The sequence below is a fragment of the Tachypleus tridentatus genome, chromosome 6 (genome assembly GCF_004210375.1).
Source record: "Tachypleus tridentatus isolate NWPU-2018 chromosome 6, ASM421037v1, whole genome shotgun sequence".
NCBI lineage: Eukaryota > Metazoa > Arthropoda > Merostomata > Xiphosura > Limulidae > Tachypleus > Tachypleus tridentatus.
Genome location: NC_134830.1, coordinates 78,863,420 through 78,884,125, shown reverse-complemented (window position 1 = coordinate 78,884,125; position 20,706 = coordinate 78,863,420). Strand labels below are relative to the sequence as shown.

General features: G+C 34.2%; 1 protein-coding gene across 7 annotated transcripts in view; it reads right to left on the bottom strand.

Annotated features, from left to right (window-relative positions):
• Positions 1-20,706, bottom strand: part of LOC143252873 (tudor domain-containing protein 7B-like) — a 107,057-nt gene that overhangs the window by 64,616 nt on the left and 21,735 nt on the right. For all 7 annotated transcript variants that reach the window (XR_013029222.1, XM_076505671.1, XM_076505668.1 and 4 more), the window contains exons 5-7: positions 11,650-11,829; positions 11,274-11,454; positions 9,364-9,594 (exon numbers count right to left, since the gene is read on the bottom strand). Coding sequence is in view for 6 of the 7 variants with exons in the window: in XM_076505671.1 (XP_076361786.1) it covers positions 9,364-9,594; positions 11,274-11,454; positions 11,650-11,829 (592 nt within the window). In the remaining variant the exon portion in view is untranslated. The remainder of the gene's footprint in view (positions 1-9,363; positions 9,595-11,273; positions 11,455-11,649; positions 11,830-20,706) is intronic.

Genomic DNA, 20,706 nt, shown 5'->3' with positions numbered 1-20,706 from the left:
ATGGCATCCTAACCCATATATCTGGAGGTCTCACAAAATGCCTTATCTCCATGTTGTATCATAAGCCTTCTCAATGTCAAAGAATATTGATAAAAAGATGTTTGAGAAAGGCTTCTCTGATTGTCGTTTTAAGTCGAATCAGGTTGTTCATGGTGGAGCACTGTCGTCTGAACCCACCCTGGGTGGGCGAGAGGTGGCTGTTTGATTTGAGGAACCAAACAAGAGGAGCATTAACCATCCTTTCTAAGGTCTTATAGAGAGCTCGTCAAAGCAATTGGATGGTAGTTTGAAGGAAACTTGAGATCCTTCCTAGGCTTAGAGAAAGGCAGGAAAATAGCCTGGCACCAGGCATCAGGAAATACATTCTCCTGCCAGATCTGGTTAAAAACAACGAGAAGGATAGCAAGAAAAGCAGAAGATAGACGGTGCAGCATCTCATAGTGTATATCATCACGTCCAACCGATGTACTGCCAAACCGATGAAGAGCCAGTTTGAGTTCCACCAGTGTAAAGGGATGATTATAGCTGTAGAAACAATCATCTCTAAAGGAAAGAGGTGAATCCTCTGCCCGAGTCTTGATGGCCAAGAAGGTGAAAGAAGAGGCAGAAGTGCTAGATACCGGCAAAAGCTTACACCTAGAGTATCAGCAATGCTTTGGGTAACAGTTACTTCCTGGCTATCAGAGAGCAAGGTCAAGAGGGGGACAGAGTGATATTGCCCAATGACCTTGCAAATCTTGTCCCAAATGACTGGAACTGGTGGCAGAGGATATGCTGGTTGTGACCTTAATCCAAGATTCCTTCTGGCTTTCACATTTTACCCATCGAGCATGTGCACGGGCATGCTGGAAAGCAATGCGGTTCAAGAGTGTGGGATAGTATATGGAAAGTATGCCAGGGTCGTTTTTGAGCCTACCGTGCCATGTGGTAGGCAAGATTCCACCACAGACAAGAATATCGTGGAAACACATGTCAAGGTTTTAGGAATACACTGAGCAGCTGAATGTATAATACAGTCAGTTACTGCTGCCACACAGTTTTCTATTGATGGCAGGATCAAGTTCTGCAAGACCAGTGAAAGAGAGCCAGTTTGCTTGATCCAGCTTCTATGTGGGCATGTGGGTCGGGTGGCATCAACCATAGCCAGTCTCTCTCAAGATAAGAAAATGATCACTGCCTCCTGGATTATTGTCAACTCTCCATGAAAAATGGGAGAATAATGAAGGGGAGGAAATTGAGAGATCAATAGCAGTAAAGGACTGACTAGGTGCATGGAAATAAGCACAAGAACTAGTATTGAAAAGAGAAAGGTTGTGATGAGAGAGCCTACGCTCTACAATACAACTCCTCCTATCAATACCAGCACTTCCCCAGAGGGGATGATGTCCATTGAAGTCCCCCAGGATGAAAAACGGAGACAGCAATTGTTCATTGAGATCATCATGGTCTGATTGATCATATGTCTCTCCAGAAGACAGATAGAGAGAATAAACAGTGATGGTATGACCCAAGGAAATATGGATGGCTATGGTCTCCAATGGTGTGTCGAGTGGCAAAGACAGGGTGGGCACATGCTGATCAACCAACAGTACCACACCATCACACATCCTGTTGTTTCTGTATAAAGAAAACTGCCAAAAGGTGACTGTAGAATGACAAACTCTAGGTGGTGTGCTTAGATTCCTAAAAAAAGACATATGGAAGATCTCTACAACAGAGTACATATGCTTTAAATGAACATACTTCATCTTCTCAATGGTTGCACATGTCGATCACATGTATTCACAGGAGAAACTGGCAATGTAATAGATGCATTTGAACAGCACCACATTGTAAAATTGGTTCTGAATGTTATTGATCTACTACAATTATTAAAAACTACTGAGTTAAGCATTGATCAGCTGTACTTGTGGAATAACTGCAAAGTTGTTTCAAATGGGAACTGCTCATCAGATTTGGAATGATGCCAGCTAGGCACGTCAAGCAATTCATGATGGTTAACAACTGCAAACAGTTCTGTACTTCTATGTCACAATTGAATATCCTTTATAACCCCTTCATCTAATGACTGTTTGTTTGCAAGGTATATGTTACTAGTTGGTTTTATATTAACTTACTATGTACAAATGGTGTAAAGAATTTGTGGCAGGTAATTAAGAGTATGAAATACATTTTAGAAGGCTTGAAAGAAGTTGCTGGCCAGTAAGTTAGGAAAACACAAACTATAGTCATCATGAAAGTATGTTGATTGCTATGCTTGTGGATGAATGAATATGTAGATAAGCTGGTCTGTCCTTCAAAGAATAATGGCTGCTAGAGCAGCAAAACACAGTTGTACAGATTTTAGGTATTTTAGAATTTCCAAAATGAATTTCAATGCATATGACTACCTTAATTTAACTGTTGATTGGCAATGTGATGGGAAGGCTGGAACCTTTAACCCAATACATCTTTGATAAAGAGCTCATTCAGCAAGTAAATGAAGAAGAGACTGCACCAAAATTAGAGTTTGATCAGTTTCCTTGTCATACTCAAGCCACAGAACAAGGAGAGAGTACGTCTTGTTGCTGAAGCTACTGCTACAGTTTGCGAGCCTGAAAACTGAAGCAAGTCATTTGTGCATGCTTAAGATGAAGAAAAATTATGTCTCATTTCAATACCAAGTCAGATTATACACATGAATAAATCAATCCAAGATCCAAAGGTTGGTCAGATGGAATGGAACTTTATGTGCAACACCTTTCCATGGTGAGTTGTGTATTTTAAGCTGCATAATGGTCAAATTTTGGTTTGTTTTGAATTTCGCCCAAAGCTATACGAGGGTTATCTGCACTAGCCGTCCCTAATTTAGCAGTGTAACACTAAAGGGAAGGCAGCTAGTCACCAACACCCACTGCCAACTCTTGGGCCACTCTTATACTAATGAATAGAGTGACTTACCGTCACATTATGATGTCCCCACAGTTGAAAGGACGAGTGTATTTGGCGTGATGGGGATTCGAACCCATGATCCTTAGATTACAAGTCGAGTGCCTTAACCACCTGGCCAGCTGGGCCATGGTCAAATTTAGCAAAGAACTGCATATAAATGTTAACTAATGTCTTAAAATGACCTGTAGTTTTATTTAATAATATCCAAATTTTTAACACATTTGCAGAAACAGAAAACAAATACTTGGGATAAAGATATTTTAATAGTGAATTACTGACATCCAAATGCAACTTTTGCATCCATGGTGAAACTTATTGAAAATTTTAGTTTTCATCCAATTTTTCACTCCACTTTAATACATTATAACTAAGTATTTGAGTTTGTTTTTCTAGACATGGATTTATACAGTTTATAATCTTCCATTCTTCCAGATACCAGAATTACTTTTTCATTTAACATTAAGGTTATCAAATAATGTCTGCAAATAATTCAAAAATTTAATAAACAGTTAATAAAGAGAAATAAATAACATACATATTTCCTACTGCTATATTTTATAATTAACTTTGTGAAAACTCACATTTAGACCAGTATTTTATACCTTACAATTTATTAACAGTTGGAAGATTACAATTTACAAACAGGATTATACAAAAAACACTGAAATACCTAGGTTTATTGATTAACTTATTTTAACCTTAATTTTTGTATCAGTTATTACCTTTTGGTTTCCTTTATAATTACAACCAGCTTTAAAATTAATTTTTGGATTTTAAGGTTAAATTTGTTTATATGTGATGACCAAATTTATTGTAATATTTTTTTAAATTACTGGTTTTAATTAATTAGTTAAGAAAATAACTAATAGCTCATGACATGGCTGACTAGGACTGACCAAGGAATTTTTGCCAGAATCTTTTTAATATTTATTTTATACTAAAACTTATTTTATACCACTGATTTTAACTGCCTATTTACAATTAATGTAATTAATAACATTAGAGCTAGTTATTTCATTATTTGGTGAAAAAAAAAAAGACATTAAACTATTGATTTATCCTTCTATTCTCCTTTTCCATATTTTAGAATATTTCTTTTGTGAATCTTCTACCACTTCTGTATAACAGTCTAGCCAGCTATATACCAGTTACATGAACATGCCACTTTCATTCATGAAACATTTGTTTACAATAGTTCTAGATACTTGACTCATGTAGCTGTCACAAATTTAATATGTGATATGTGGTCTTAACTTTTTCAGTGCACACTCAGTCCCTGGAACCAATCTTGTAATCATTTTGCACTTGTTATAGTTTCCATGCTTTAACTCTTAAATTAGTAAATGTATGTTAATGAAATTTGGCAGAATATCAGTAAACATTAGAATGTTTTCCCATACGAAATATGATTTCTTTCATTAAGTCTTAAGATTCTGTTAAGCAATGTTTTTCTAATGCCTTTTTTTTTCATATTGCCTATTCAACATGCAAAGTAATTTTTCATATTCCACATGTAAAATCTTTATAATATCCAGAGTTATCAAATTTTCTTAAGAAAAACTATGTATAATCTATTATTATCACTAATGAAACTGCAGGTTCAGTCAATTTGACCAGTCTTGTCACTATCATAAGGAACTAGGATATATAACTTTTTAGCTCTAGAATGACTACTAATTATAACACAAAAATGTAAATGTTTAGATTTCATAGCTTAAATCTCATAACATCATACATTATGTATGTGTGTATTTGTGTTCTTACCATTTCTATTACACTGACCTTTTAGTCATGCCTGACTAATGATACAGATGTTACAATGACAGTGCAGGTACACTCATATTATCACTCACAAATAATATAAAACTGACCTTTAGTCTTTACAAAATGATCTGTCTTGGCTGTGTTATAGTGGACTAGTGTTTTGTAAAATACAGTTACATTTAAATTATTTCACATTATATATGTATATACAGTACTATTTATAAACAAGTTCTTAAGCTTCATTTTCATAATACTAAACAGCAAATAAAGAAGTAAAGCAAACAATCTCATCTAATTACAACCTGTGTTACCTCTTGCTGCCTGTTAGGCAGCAAGAGGTTACAGAGGTCTTTTAAAGTCTTACATGTGAAAGATGCAAAATTTATTTGTTTTTATACATACAGTTGAATAATAAAACAAACATTACTACTATCCATCTATATAATTCCACTATAATTTATCAAGCTTAATAACTAAGCTGTATTTTGTTTACAAAAATATGAAATTAAGCAGACTAGAGACTCAATCTACTTCCTTGAAATTGTTTCAAAAGGAGATGGCATACAAATACTTCAGAATGTTTGAAGAAGCCACTAGGAGAACATTCTGAGCTTTCTACTGGTTATGGCATATATACAAGTAAGTGAACAAAAGGGAGCATTTCCAAAGATGGAAAGAGGTGAGAAGAGACACTGATTCAGTATGAGCAATATTTCATCAAACACAAAAAACAGTAAATTCTTATTTTATATTCTAACTTTTGAGTATTGGTAATTGGTAATAGAAGTTCTAGAAACTTTTGAATGAAAATCAACAAATGAAAAAGGGATTAAATGTGTAGACCAAACAACTAATCCTTTACATTTAGGGATTAAAATACAAAGATGTCAAAGTAATAAGGGTTTTTTTCATTCAGTTGAAATAGACTATTTTAACAAACACTTATTTAATAAAGTAAAAATTACTAGATTGGAGAAGATATATAATTAAAATCTGTGAACAGAAAGAGAGGAATACTTGAAAGAAAAAATGTTAAGATTTTCAAAATAAAAATGACAAGACTGAGTAAAAATACTTGCATTAGAAACTTGTTTCAAATAATTATCTGTAGAAATAAACAAAATAAATGTAGGGATAAAGGTACAGAGTAAAGAAATGAATTAATTTTGAAACTTTGTAAAAAATGTAAATTGTGCTCTTGACAGACCTGTTAACTTGTTAATCTTTGTAACTAAAACACAAAAACCTTGCATATTTGTCAAAATGTATGGTAAATTTTGAACTTAAACATATTTATATTACAGATTTCATTAAATTTAGAATAAAATGGAATCAATTACCAAAACATCTTGGATAAAAAATGAAGAATATTACAGATTTAATCTAGAATAAAATGAAATAAATTACCAAAAAATCCTTTAGTGAAGAAAAGAAATATCTTGTATAGCTACAGATTAAGAAATTATATCCATAATCACATCCAAGAAAACATTTTCCTCATTAAATCAGTTTAACCTATAGTTAATTTAGAAATATGAACTTACAGCACCTCATCTTTAACTATAAAAAATCCATTGAAGAATTTAATCCAACAGAAGTTAATAAATTGCTTTGTTACTGTAATAATAGTGGCTTTTAGGACTCTTTTAACAATCATACAGTTACAAGTAATTCAGAGGTTATCAAGGACAAGAAATTTCAATCAATATTGAAGACACTAAATTTAGAATTTTCAAAAAGACAAGATGTGAAATCTTGTTTAAAATTTGGAAAATTATTGATAACTACATGACCAAAACAAGTAAAAAATCTTATCCTCTATGTTTGACTTTTGGATGGAGAATAAAATTAATCAATTCCATAAAAAATCAGTTTAGAAAGTTAAATTTTGATATAAAATATACATTTCTTTCAATGTTTTCTAAACTAAAATAAAGTTTAATTTATTACTATCTCAACTGCTGAAGCAGAAAGTAATTATGACTTTTATATGTAAAAAATTTATATACACCAAATTTAGTTAAAGAAATTAATAACACAAATACATCTACAAAAAGTACTTTAAAAAAATACTATATATTATTACTACTTTAAAGAAAGCTATTAGAAAATGAAATATAGATACAGACTATGCTTGTTCTAAATTACCATTTTTATATACAATTTCAAAATTGAATAAGAATCCCATTGAGTCCAGATTTGACTAATTCTTTAAATAAAGTTACTAAATCTACTGGTCTTAAAATCCTGGATGTTGTGCTTGAAAAATTTAAAAACACCATTCCAGTTTTAGAATATTTAAGTAATTTAAATGCATCACTAAGATCCACTTTTGTTTCTACGTATGATTTCAATATACTGTATACTAAAATAATTTTTAAAGATTTAAATCAAGGTATTCAATAACATCTGACAGATTTTTTAAACACAGAAATAAGCATTTTAAAATATAAATTTAGTAAAATGCAATATAAAAGTATATACTCCTTTCTGTGTTTATAATAGTTATATTACTTCCAACAAACAAGTACATAAAAAAAACAACAAAACAGTACCTATTATAATAGGGATAAATTGTTCTTCAAATACAACTTACTGGTATTTGTTCTTTTATGAAAATGCATTTCTGAAAGAGGTTTCAAGTGCTATCTTATATTTGTATACTTTTTGTAATAAATGATTTAATCTCCATAAATAACTTGAATTTACACCAAATTTAACATATCTAAAAGAACTTAATAGAAAAAAGCAAAAGTAATGATGTTTACATTAACTACATAGACTTGGACATTAATTTGCTAGAGGGCAAAACAAAGCTGACTATTTTTGATAGAAGAAAATATTTAATTTTTGTATCCTTAGTCTACCATCCCCAATAGTGTTATTATATTAAGATGTTAAAAGGTATCATTATATCTTAGCTGAAAATATTTTTTAGCAGTTTGTGATAATGATAATTCTTTTATGGATAAAACTGAGAAATATAGATGAAAAATACATTGTTTTATAATATTAACATATTTTAAAAGTAAACTGTCAATACAAAAACTAGAAAATATCTTTTGGATCCTTAGTTACTTTTAAGTAGTTAAATTTAAAATCATAACTTTATTCAGTATATTGGGATTAAATAACTAACTTCAAGTAGCTGTGATTGTTTCAACTTTCCCATGTTATACTTGAATAAATTTATGAGGTTAGGAATGCATGAACAGTGCAAGAACTATTAAGGTAAGGTTTGTATTTATATTAAAAAAAATTTTAATTTTATTTCTTTTTTTAAAGGTGGAGATTGGGCAATTCATAGAGTTGAAATTGTAGGGTGGTTCCATTTCTACTTTAGGTTATATTGTTTTGCCACAACTGGTTGCAGACAGTGAAGGGTAGAGGCAGATGAGGCATTAATATATGTAAGCACTCAACTTCACACCCTTAATTAATTTTCCATGTTTGGTAGCTAGTCTAACACCAGCATTTGGATTCCATCTGATAGATGAATTATCCCCAATACAACTGGGGGCTACTGCCACAGGTATTTGATATTACATTAAGGAGAGACAGCTAGTACTAACAAAGAAATTTTTCCCAGAATTTTTTAACACTTAATGTTAAATTCATTACTGTTTTATAATGCAGGTTTTAATCATCTATTAATGATTAATGCAATTAATAGTATTGAGCTATTTATTTCATTACAAACATACTTCAAATTATTGCCATTAATATTAATGAACAATGCAAAAAAAAGAGAGACAGAACAAGTTATTACTTGTAAAACATACAAAGAGATTTCATTTTCTGCTATAATTCATAAAAGTTAAGAGTTTATATTTGAGATAATGCATATCCAGCAATAAAAAGTATATTTCACACACACATGCATATATCCTATTTCTATGTAAAAACCTTCTGGATAAGTTACTTTTCAATATTTTTCAGTAAGTGATGTTGACAAAGTCCACAATATCTCACTACTCAAACTACATGAAGTAAGCCCAAAAGAAGTTAACAACCCTACTGCAAAAAGGCACAACAGTATCACTAACACTGTGTAGAAAGTTATTAAAAAATAAACACACACACACAAAAAGAACTCTTCCAGTACTACATACTTTATCAAAAAGTTTCATTAACAGTAAACACTGAAAGAACAATAGTGCTCCATAGAAAAAGTATTTCAATACATTTCAATTTTTTTTTTTAAATGATATTCAATATTCTTTCCATCATCCTATATCAGTATATCAAGTTATACCTATAGGAAGTTATGTAATACATCATTTGAGCTAGATAATTTTAACTTATCCTGCAAAATGGCATGCATTTTATTAACATAACCAGTCTCATTTAATTTAGAAAGAGAGAGAGAAAAACAATAAATAATTCTTACTTGTTAGAAAAAACCTTTACATAAGTGGTACAACATGGTTTAGAAACAGCACAAGTTCAGAATTTCCTTAATAATTATGATTCTCAATGTGTTACATTTGGTAAAATTTTGTTCTCCTAAATCAAGTAGTTTTTATCATAAAGCTTTTTAAATACAGGGTTTTCTTTGTAACCTTCTTGTACAACAATCATTGATAGTAAATCTAATAATCCAGCAAAAAACTGAGTCATATTTCAAATTATTTAAGCTTTGGAAATACAGGAAACAAAGTTCCATACCTTGACCAATGCTTAGACCTTCTACAGCTGCTCTAGCAGCTTCTTCTTCTGCTTCTGCTTTTGTGGGTTTTTCATTTGGATAAGATCGAAAACTTTGATCAGCAACCTTGACTGTACACACCCAACCATTTTCACTTTTGTTCTTGTTTGACATCAGTGGCATTGTTTTGTATACTGCAGATTCTAGACCTCTCTCTTTGACATAGTTTTCTATCATCTCTTTATAAGTTTCTTTACATGCACAAAGAAACACAAAATGAAAAGATATACTAGCTGCACTAAATAGATTATAGTAACAAAATCTAGCAAAAATTTAAATTTTATTATTTTAACAATTTGATATACATTTTTCAGTCATATATTACACAGAAATAAAAACAAAAATAAAATTACAAGTAATCATACAGTTTTAAATAAACTAAAACACTAAAATTTATAATAGGTAAAGGTACTATTTGAAATAGATCCAGTACAATTAAAGTAAGATCCAAATACCACAAGTCCATTATTCTTAATAATATTTAATAAGGTCATACTTTTTAAAGGACCATTTCAAGAATTTACAATAATTTGTAAAAAACCATGTACAAGTACAATAATCATCCCCAAGCAAGTATTTTACCATCACTTACAACACCAAACATTAGCCCTTTTGGTAAGAGTTATAACAGTAATGCAGTAGAGAATCAAAAAACATAAATCCATAAGATAGTATGATACATAAACTTCATGTTGGCAAGTGCTAAAACATGGTCACAGGGAGTATATGTCACCCCCAATCAGTTTACAAAGCCTACAGGTATATTAATTTTTACTATGTATTTAACGTCATGCATGTATGTTTTTTAATTTGTGAAATAACCATTATTATATTATTATCATACTTTACAGTCCTTTTCAATTCCTTCTAATGATAGACTGATGTATTACTGTGCATATAAAACTGCATCAATACCAAAACTTTCTTTGAAAGCAGCAACTCCCTAAAAGTAGGAAAAACTCCTGGAAAATATAAAAGTCCATGGGGAAACAAGTTTTGCAGGGAAACAGCCAACTACAGTCTACTAGAAAGCTAGATGTACAATATGCAACCATGACATTAAAGTTACAGTTTATGGCATATGTGATGTGAACAAACAAAAACAGCACTACTTCAACAGAACATAAAAGCTAGCAGCAAGCACCCATAACTGGCATTTTAATTTAACAAGACCTAGTTCTAACACCAAACTGACTAACACTGTCACAAAAACAGAAGTACTTTTCTGTTAGCTTATTGCTAAACACAATCTTTTAACTGCAATTGCACATGACTGACTATCTTTGATAGTGTCTGTTGTGTTTATAAAAAAAAAAAAAGGGTGTTCTGTTCTGCTTGCCCCATAGTAAATCTGAGAGAGAGAACTTTTTATATGCTGGAAAAGATTCACAAAAAAAGTCAGAAAGACTTTCAGTTTAGACAACAATACAGCTTTATGGTAGTGCAAGCTACACATGCTGAGATTGTTTTCAGTTTAAAGTAATGGATACTTTAATGAATAGAGAAAAATGAAGCAATCTCTGAGTATAATTAGGAGACTTTGTAAATATTTTTGACACTGGCATGTCTGTTATAGAAACTTGATAATGTTATTTTATTCCTTGTACTTATTACTTTAATGCTTTTCTATTTTTTGCATGTTACTATTACTGGTATTGAATGGCTTTATATGTTTGCAATTGCACTGCAAAGAATAAGTTGTCAGACAATCACATGGGTAATTTAAAAAAAATTATGGGTTTACACATTGATAACTACAAACATGTACCAAAATCAGTTAACAGATATGAAATTCATATCTTTAATCATTTTATCTTCTACAGTAATATCTCATAATTAAGCATTTTGAAAATTCATAAATACTACTCACTTGGATTAGTTACAAGTTTTGAAGTCTGATGAGGCTTTACTTGCCATGATTCTGCTTGTTGTTGAAGTGGCAATGGTACAGATTCTGTTGATGTCTGTGAAAAATGCTTTTGAAAGCGTGGTGGTATTTCAACAGATTTAGAATACTTGTTGCTAGGAGATTTTGACTTTTGTTGCAAAGACTGAAAAAGGAATTATAATAAATTACATGTCTGAAATTATTTTGTTAGATTTAATTATGAAATTTGATACACTTAAGAAGCATAAAACCTCATACAGCTAAAACAAAATTATTTTACTTATAAATTCAATGTATCTGATATATCTTCTATTGTGATAAATTTCAAATATTGTTAGAAATCAACTGATGAAATTACCTTTCTATGCCTATTAAGTTTATTACCTAACCCATCAGCACTACTGTTTGCAGTGAAATGTGGCTTAGCAGGAAGTTGACCAAACTGCTTTCTACTGCTTGGTGGTGGTCCACGAGACAAATAATTCTTGTTTGGAGGTTTCCACCTATTTGTACTAGGTGCAGGATTGCGAAAAGGTCGCTGTAAAAAAATGTAAACTAGATATGTAATGATATCTCTTTCTCAACAAAAATATGAATATGAAGAAATAAATATATATATTTACATAGATACAAACTAACAAACAAAAGTTCATTGGTGATCAATTTACATAAAATAATTATTTGTTTTATTCATTTTACATTTAATAATTTCAGAAAGTTAATTATCATGTACATATACATAATATCAAAATGACTATCATTCAGCCATTTTGCATTTATTATTAATTCAATATTAATTATTCAAGTTCAAAATAGTGCAGACAGACCAAGGAAAATGAGAACTATTTTTCAGTAATATAGAAAAACAAGTTAGATTTAATTAACTAAATTTACAGAATGTTCCATTCAGTTAGACAAGAATCATCCTAAACTGCTATTTTACATTGTTATACTTACCTGTTGCTCAATAAATTATTTGCATTAAATCTTCAATCCTATCCCAACTTGTCACAGAACAAAGACCATTTCATCTTGTTAATTGGCTCTCATTCAAAATTGTATTTAATTACTATTTTATGAATTTATATCATTAAGTTTGGTATCAAGCTGTACATTATAATTCAGATTTTTAGTACTATACATTATTCAATTTCTTAATTTAAAAGTAAACACTAAGGTAGGTAGGTAGGTATTTCATGTTTAGCTACTAGGTTATCTGTGCCAAACAAGATCTAGTACACTATAAAAGGTATATGGAAATAAAGGTAAAAATATGTAAAATTAAGACCTGCTAGGAAGACTGAAGCATTAAGTTCAAACTTGCTGTCAGTCACCTGAAGTTGCCCTTTCCAGTTATGGGTTCAGGTCAAAATAAAATGTGTAAAAGAAATCATACTAATAAAGTGTACAGTCCAATAAAACCCTTAAATTAAGTTAAAAAGACCAATGGCTCTTAAAAATGTAAAAAACATGAGTGAGGCAACCAGTATCACCTATGACAGTGGCTAATGTCAAGGGCAAACCTACCTTAAAAAATATGTTTAAAATGGTGTCGTCACTCTTGGTTTTAATGATGGCATGATAATAAAATATGTACAATTGTGACCTGAGTGCCACATAGACAACACATTGGTGCATCAGTACCAGATAAAAGGAAGTGATGAGTTAAAAAAACTGTGACCAATGTGTAGCCTAGCCAAAACAACTTCCTCAATCTTTACAGAAACAAGATGGCCAAAGACCTAAAGAAGGCTTGATCTGAAAAAGCTTATTTCTTTGCTCACTCCAGGTCGACTGCCAGCTGGTGTATAATAAAGTTTTGATAACTGGACCATAGTCCATGTATGGAACAGGGACAGTGGTCATAGAGCCAGAGCAGATGCACTTTGCCACTCTGTCAGCTAGCTCATTCCCATGAATACCAAAATGACCTGGTATCCAAAAACAACTGGACAAAGATAGATGATAGACAGAAATGGGCCAGTTTGTTTTGGATATTTATAAGAATAGGATGGTAACTAACATGGAATGATGTCAGGGCCAACAGGCAGCTGAGTGAATCAGTATAGATCGTACAATTCGTATATTGCATAGTTTCAACATGATTCAGGGCAAGAGAAATGGCACACAATTCAGCAGTGAACACAAACTGTAGAGGGGATTTGTGTGCTACAACTGAACTGTAACAAACCATGGCAGAACCTACAAAGTCACCTGATTTTGAACCAACCATATATATGGGAATGGATGAATTGTTTGAAAGATGTTCAGCAAATAAAGAGCAATATTTCCAATCAGGAGTACCAGCCTTCCTCAGATGACTTAAAGACAGGTCACAGTTTGGAATAGTAATTAACCATGGTGGAAGAGACTAAACTATTGATACCGCTATGCTATTCAAAGATATATCCAATTTTTCTGATTGTGCCCAAATATAAAGGCTGAAAGAAACGATGGCAGATTTTCTATTATAGAAAAGTGTGGCCCACTGAGGATGGAAAACACAACCCCAAGTAAGATGCTGTGGTAAAGAGCAAAGTTTAGAAGCATACATAAGAGACAGTTGCAAATGGTGAATATACAGAGGGGGGTCATGGGACTCCAGATACAAACTTTGGACTGGAGAAGTACGAAAACGCCCCATGCAAAGCTGAAGCCCCTGATGGTGATAGGATCCAGCATTTTTAATGCTGAGGTTCTGGAAGAACCATAAACCACAGACCCATAGTCAAGTTTGGATCAGATGAGGGCATGATAAATTTTAAGCATGGAGTATTGATCTGCTCCCAAAGAGGTGGAAGAAAGGATATGGAGAATGTTCAGTGCTCTTGTACATTTGACAAGAAGTTGCTTGATATGGGAAATAAAGACCTAATAACATTGCTTCAGGGACAACAGGAAGTAGAGCATCATCGATATGAAGTTCTGGATCTGGATGAATTCCCCCGTTGGCAGCAAAAATGTATACAAACAGTTTTAGAGAGAGAAAATTGAAAACTATTTGCTGTGGTCCACTTACGTATATGACTGATTACAGTTTATAGCTGTTGCTCAATAAATCTCATGTTTGATGACTGACATGAGATGTGAAAGTTATCAACAAAAAGACTATTTCCAACTGTAGGGGGTAACTGTTCACTGATGGCATTAATCTTTATAATGAAAAGTGTGACACTCAGAACACAGCCCTGAGGACTCCATGTTCCTGTGAGAAAAAACAGGAAAGTGTCGAGCCCACATGGACCTGGAATTGGCAGTTCATTAAAAATGCTTAATAAAAGTGGCAAATTGCCATGCAATCCATGAGTGAAGATGCCATATCTCCATGTTGTATCGTAAGCTTTCTCAAAATAAAAAAAAATAATAAAAAATAAAAACAAGATGTTATCGCTTGAAAAAGACTTCTATAACTGACGTTTTAAGGTAAATTAAGTGGTCTATCGTGGAGCGTTGTCTTTGGAACCCATACTAAATGGGTGGAGAAAAGGTTGTTTCATTCAAGGAATCATACAAGACGAGCATTAATCATTCTCTCTAAAATCTTACTGAGACAACTTGTCAAAGCAATGGGATAGTAATTTGAAGGAATCTTTGGATCCTTCCCAGGTTTAAGAATAGGGAGTACAATAGCTCGACGTCAAGCATCAAGAAAGACATTCTCCTGCCATATCCAGTTAAAAATAGCCAGGAGAAAGGTGGTGTAGCATCTCATAATGTATATCATCAGGTCCAACTGATGTATTGCCAGACTGATGATGTGCAAGTTTGAGTTCCTCCAGTGTAACAGGGTGATTGTAGTCTCTATGACTACTGGTCTCGATGACCAGTCGAAAAACATTTAATAGCTAAGAAGAAAGGGGATGAGTTTGAAGAGCTAGATACTTGAGAGAAACATTCACCAAAAGTATTGGCAATGCTCTGAGCATCAGCAACTTCAGGCCAGTGAATATTAAGATTGAGAAGGGAGCAGAAGTATACCATCCACTCACCCTCCAGATCTTGTCCCATATGACTTTTGAACTGGTGGTTGAAGAAATGTTGGAGGTAAATTTAATCCAAGATTCATTCTGCTATTGATGTCTAGCTTGCTGAGCCTGTGCATGGGCTTGCTGAAATACAATGTGGTTTGTAAGCATGGGATATGTACAAAATTTATCCCAAGCACGTTTCTGAGCTTTGTGTTATAGAACAACAGAATTCCACCAAAGGTGGGGATGATGTGGGAAAGATGTCGAGGTTTTGAGGATGCACTGAGCAGCTGCTTGGATAATGCACTCTGTTACTGCTGCTACACCATCATCTATTGATGATTTACACAAGATGGCAAGATCAAGTTCTGAGAAAGCAGTGAAAGAGGGTCATTTGGCCTGGTCCAGTTTCCACTGAGGCACACAGGTCAGGTGGCACTGACCACAGTCAATCTCTCTTAATATGATATGAAAATGATCATTACCCCATGGATTGATGTCAACCTCCCAAGAAAAACAAGTGAAAAGTGAAGGGGAGCAGATAGAAAGATCTTTAGCAGTAAATGACTGACAGGGTGCATAAAAATAAGTGTAAGAGCCAGTATTAAAGAGAGACATGTTGTGATTCAGGATCATATGCTCTATAGCATGACCCCTCACATCAATACCAGAACCACCCTAGAGAGCATTTTACCCATTAAGATCCCCCCAAAGTTAAAAAGAGGGTTGGGCAGTTGCTCAGTGAGGGCTTCAAGGTCTGAGGGATAATTTTTTTCCAGGGATAAGTTACAGAGAGCAAACAGTGATGATACAACCCAAGGAGATATGGATGGCTACAGCCTCCAAGGGCATATTCAATGCCAAGGACCAGGCAGGCACATGTTGATTAACCAGCAGTGCTACTCCCCCATATCCTTGTCCTACACGTGACCTGTCATTTCAGTATAAGGAGCACTGTCAAATTTTAACTGAATTAATAGGTTTTAAAAATGTTCCCTGTAAAGAAATATATTTGGGATGATAAAAGTCAATCAAATCCTTGGTGCCATTCACATTTTATTGAAACCTCGACAGTTCCACTGTATTAGCGTGGGCCATTTTTCTTTATTTCGGAGAAGAATTTGGCATGGAGACTTTCTACTTGCGACCGTGCATTTTTGTTATTGGATGTGGTTTGGTCACTCTCTAGTGATCCTGCTCTGGATTGAGTAGGCAGGTTAGAGTTTGTAGACATACATTCCAGTGATTGAGGAGGTGAATGAATGGGTTGTTTAATTTTTGGGGTGTCAAGAGAGGAAGACCTCATGGAAACACCTCGACTTGACAAGGTGAAGTTGGACAATGGCTGAGAGATGCAGTAAGGACAGAGATAGAAGTAGATACTGATTCATTAACTTTGTTGATTTTGGAGGGTACTAGATTAAGATGCACTGTTAAGGATTCTGTAGGAGGCATGGAAAGGTCTCTCTGGACTCCTACTGCAGTAGTGAAATGAATTACACCAGCATAAGTCTGAGATGGAATAGTAATTTCCAAGCCTCTGCATAAGTAATATTACAAACTGTCTTGAGACATTGAACTTTTCCACCTATTTAGGGCAAGAAATAAAATAGGAAGGATGTGGACTGTTACAGTTAAGACAATACAGTTCTAGTTGGCATTCAAAAGCATCATGGTCTTTACCAGCACAATGGACACATGTCAAGGAATCACAGCAAGATTTTTTCGAATGACCAAATTATTGACAATGAAACCATCTAACAGGGTTAGGAATATAAGGCTGTACCTTACAATTTATATATCCTGTCTTGATTGCAGTAGCAGTACATGATGTTGCAAATGTTAATCTTGGAACATTTGCTGGCTCCATAATCCCATCTTTACAAGTAAAAATTTGGCACACAGCTGTAACACCTTGGCTGGTGAAACCTTTGAGGATCTCCGACTCTGGAATGATCTTTAAATCCCTCTCAACTATAACTCCTCTAGAAGAATTCAAATTTGAATGAGGAGTAACCTCAATGGGCATATCCCCAATGGCCTTAACCTTCAAGAGAAGTTTGGAATGTTGTGATGAAACTGTTTGCACTAAAATGTCTCTTAACCGTAATTTTTTTTACCAATTTAAGTGAGCCAGTAAGCCCTTCTAATCCCTTTTGAATAAAAGATGGAGACATCTACCCTAAGGGATTTTCAGTCAAAGCATGTACGATTAAAAATTGTGGGACAGATTCAAGTTGTGAGTTTAACCGAACAGAGTCATCAATGTGTGGTCATTTACCAGTAGTCGGATTTTTCTCTCTGCTGCCATGCTTGTGTTTTTTTTTTTGTTTTATTTGAGAGATATCCATAACAACAACAAAAAAAAGAATATTTTAGTGCCCACTGACTCCACCCACCATAAAGCACTATGAGAGGATGCTCTACAGTGCTATATAAGGTCACTGCAGCAACACCAGGGTTTTGTGAGCACTATACTCAAACACTAGTATCAGACATAATGTCCACTACACCTGTTGAGAACATCCTACACTGGCACTCAGTTGACCCTAGCCCAAATGGACTAACTGATTGATATTTGGGGCCATTCCAAGACTGCTCATCTACAGTAATTCAAGGCCAAAGTGGTGTGTTGGGAGTTGGATCTCTCAACCACCAGAATCCTCTCCTCCCCTTCATGTGTCACCACACACAGCAAGGCTCTGTACTTTCAGTTTATCTCCTTTGGGAGGTCCCCTCACCATGTACATGAATCCACATCGAGAGGAAAGTAAACACTAAAATAACACACCTAAATATTGATTTTAGTGTGCTATGTGCTATGCTAAATGCATCAGTGGTTCAAATTAGATGTTGGTGTTATTTGGTGTTTTATGGTGCAAAGCAACAACAACCAGTCAAAAAAATAAAACAGTGAAAGTATTATACAGTGTAAAGGGAAATTAAGTTAACACAAAAACTGTAGCCCAACACTGGATAAAAACAAATAAAACTAAAAAGGCCAATTGTCGTCAGAAAATTATAAAAATTAGTAAGGTAAATATTGTGTTTCCGTTGCCAATGATACTGTCCAACTTCAGGGATTAACCCATGATAAAAACATGTCTAAAACACAGGAAAAGGATGGTTATTGTGACTTTAGTGTCAAAATGGCGATACACACTGGTACATCAAACACAGGTAAAAGAAAATGACAAGTTAAAAATTGTGAACAATGCTTAGCTAGCCAGAACAACTTCCTCCTTTTGATCCTTAAGGAAGCAAGAGAGTGTAAGTCCAATTGAAGGCTTTTATCTGGAAAAGATTGTTATGTTGCTCACTCCAAGTTGACTGCCAACTGGTACAGAGCTGAGCCTTGAATTCAGGGCCGTAGTCCATGTATGGAATAGGCACAGCAGTAATAGCACCAGAACAGACTTAGCTGCGTCATCAGCAAGCTTGTTCTCATGAATACAGACATGGCCTGGTGCCCACATAAAGAGAAATGGGCCAGTTGGTTTTGAATATTGATAAGAAGAGGGTGAAAACTAACAAGAAAGGATCCCAGGGCCAGTAATGCACTAAGTAAGTCAGTACAAATAGTACTTGTTTGTGTACTGTATAGCTTCTATGTGATTCAGGGCAAGAAAAATGGCACACAATTCAACAGTGAATGCTGAAACTGTAGAGGAGATTCTGTGTGCAACCACTAAACTACAACAACTCATGGCAGAGCCCAGAAAGTCATCTGATTTTGAACAATCCACATAAATGGAAACGGAAAGATTGTTTGAAAAATGTTTGGCAAATAGAAGATGGTACTTTCAATTTGGAGTATCCACCTTCTTCAGATGACTTAAGGATAGGTCACACTTGGGGTTGGTAATAAACCATGGTGGGATGGGCTGACCTGTGCAGACAGCAATGTTATCCAAAAATAGACCTAATTCAGCCAACTGCACCTAGAAACAAAGGTCAAGTGGAATAATGGCAGATCATCTATTCTGAAAAAGCGTGGCCTACTGGGGATAGAAAACTCAACCCTATGTGGGATGCTGTGGTAAGAATTGAAGTTTTGAAGCATACAGTTAAAACAGTTGCAAATAACAGAAGTGTAGAGAAGGTTCATAAGACTCAGTGTACAAACTATGGACTGGAGAAGTGTGGAAGGCTCCTGTGCAGAGGCAAAGCCCCAGATAGTGAATCCAATTTAACATCTTCAAAGCCAAGGTTCTGACAGAGCCAGAGACCCATAGTCCAGTTTCTGCTGAATGAAGGCACAACAGATAATGAGCACAGAAAATCAATATGCTCCCCACAAAGTGGAAGAGAGGACAAGCAGAATGTTCAATGCCCTCGTACATTTGATGCATAGATGCTTGATGTGTGGTAATGAAAGTCATCTTGCGGTCAAATATAAGCCCCAAGAACTTTGCCTTGGTGACCATAACTTCACTGAGATAGAGCTCAAGATCAGGGTGAATGCCCTATTTGTGGCAAAAGTACATGCAGACAGTTTTAGAGAGAGAAAAGGTAAAATCATTTACTGTTGTCTACTTAAGTAAACGATCGAGGGCAATCTGTAGCTGTCATTCAATATACTTCATGCTCGATGACTCAGATGAGATGTGGAAGTTGTCAACATATAGTCCATTTGTAACTGTAGAGGAAAGTTGTCCAGTAATGGCATTAATTCCTGGAGGAAAGAATGAAAAAGTGCAAACCCATATGAATTTGGAACTGCCAGTCTATTAAAAAAAAAAAAAAAAGGGCAAATGGCCATGCAAGCCATTTTAATAGAGGTCTTGCAAAGTGCTACATATCTATGTGGTATAATAACCTTTCCCAAGATAAAAAAAAGAGAAAAAAAGAAAAGAAATAAAATATTGTAACTTGAGAAAAGCCTTTCTGACTAATGTTCCATGTTAAATCAGGTGGTCCATGGTACAGCAATGTTGTTGTAACCTACACTGGGCAGGTGAAAGAAGGTTGTTTGATTCGAGGAATCAAACAAGACGATCATTAACCATCCTATTGTAAGATTTTACAGAGACAGCTCATCAAAGCAATTGGATGGTAGTCTAAAGATATCTTGGGATCCTTCCCAGTCTGGAAAAATGTAAGACAATAATCTGGTACAAAGCATTAGGAAAAACATTCTCCTGCTAGATTTGATTAAAAAACAACCAGAAGAGTAGTAAGAGAAGAAGGAGATAAATGGTGCAGCATCTTATAGTGAACATCATCAGGTCTGACCAATTTACTACCAGATCGATGAAGAGTAAGCTTGAGTTCCACCAGTGTAAATGGGTGGAACTCCTCGCATACTAGGAGATAGTCAGCCCAAAAGGAAAGAGATTATGTCTCTGCCCAAGTCTTGATGGTTAAGAAGGCGGAGGGATGAAGCAGAAGTGCTAGATGTATGAGAAAAGCTTTTCCTGAGAATACTGATGATGCTTTAGACATCA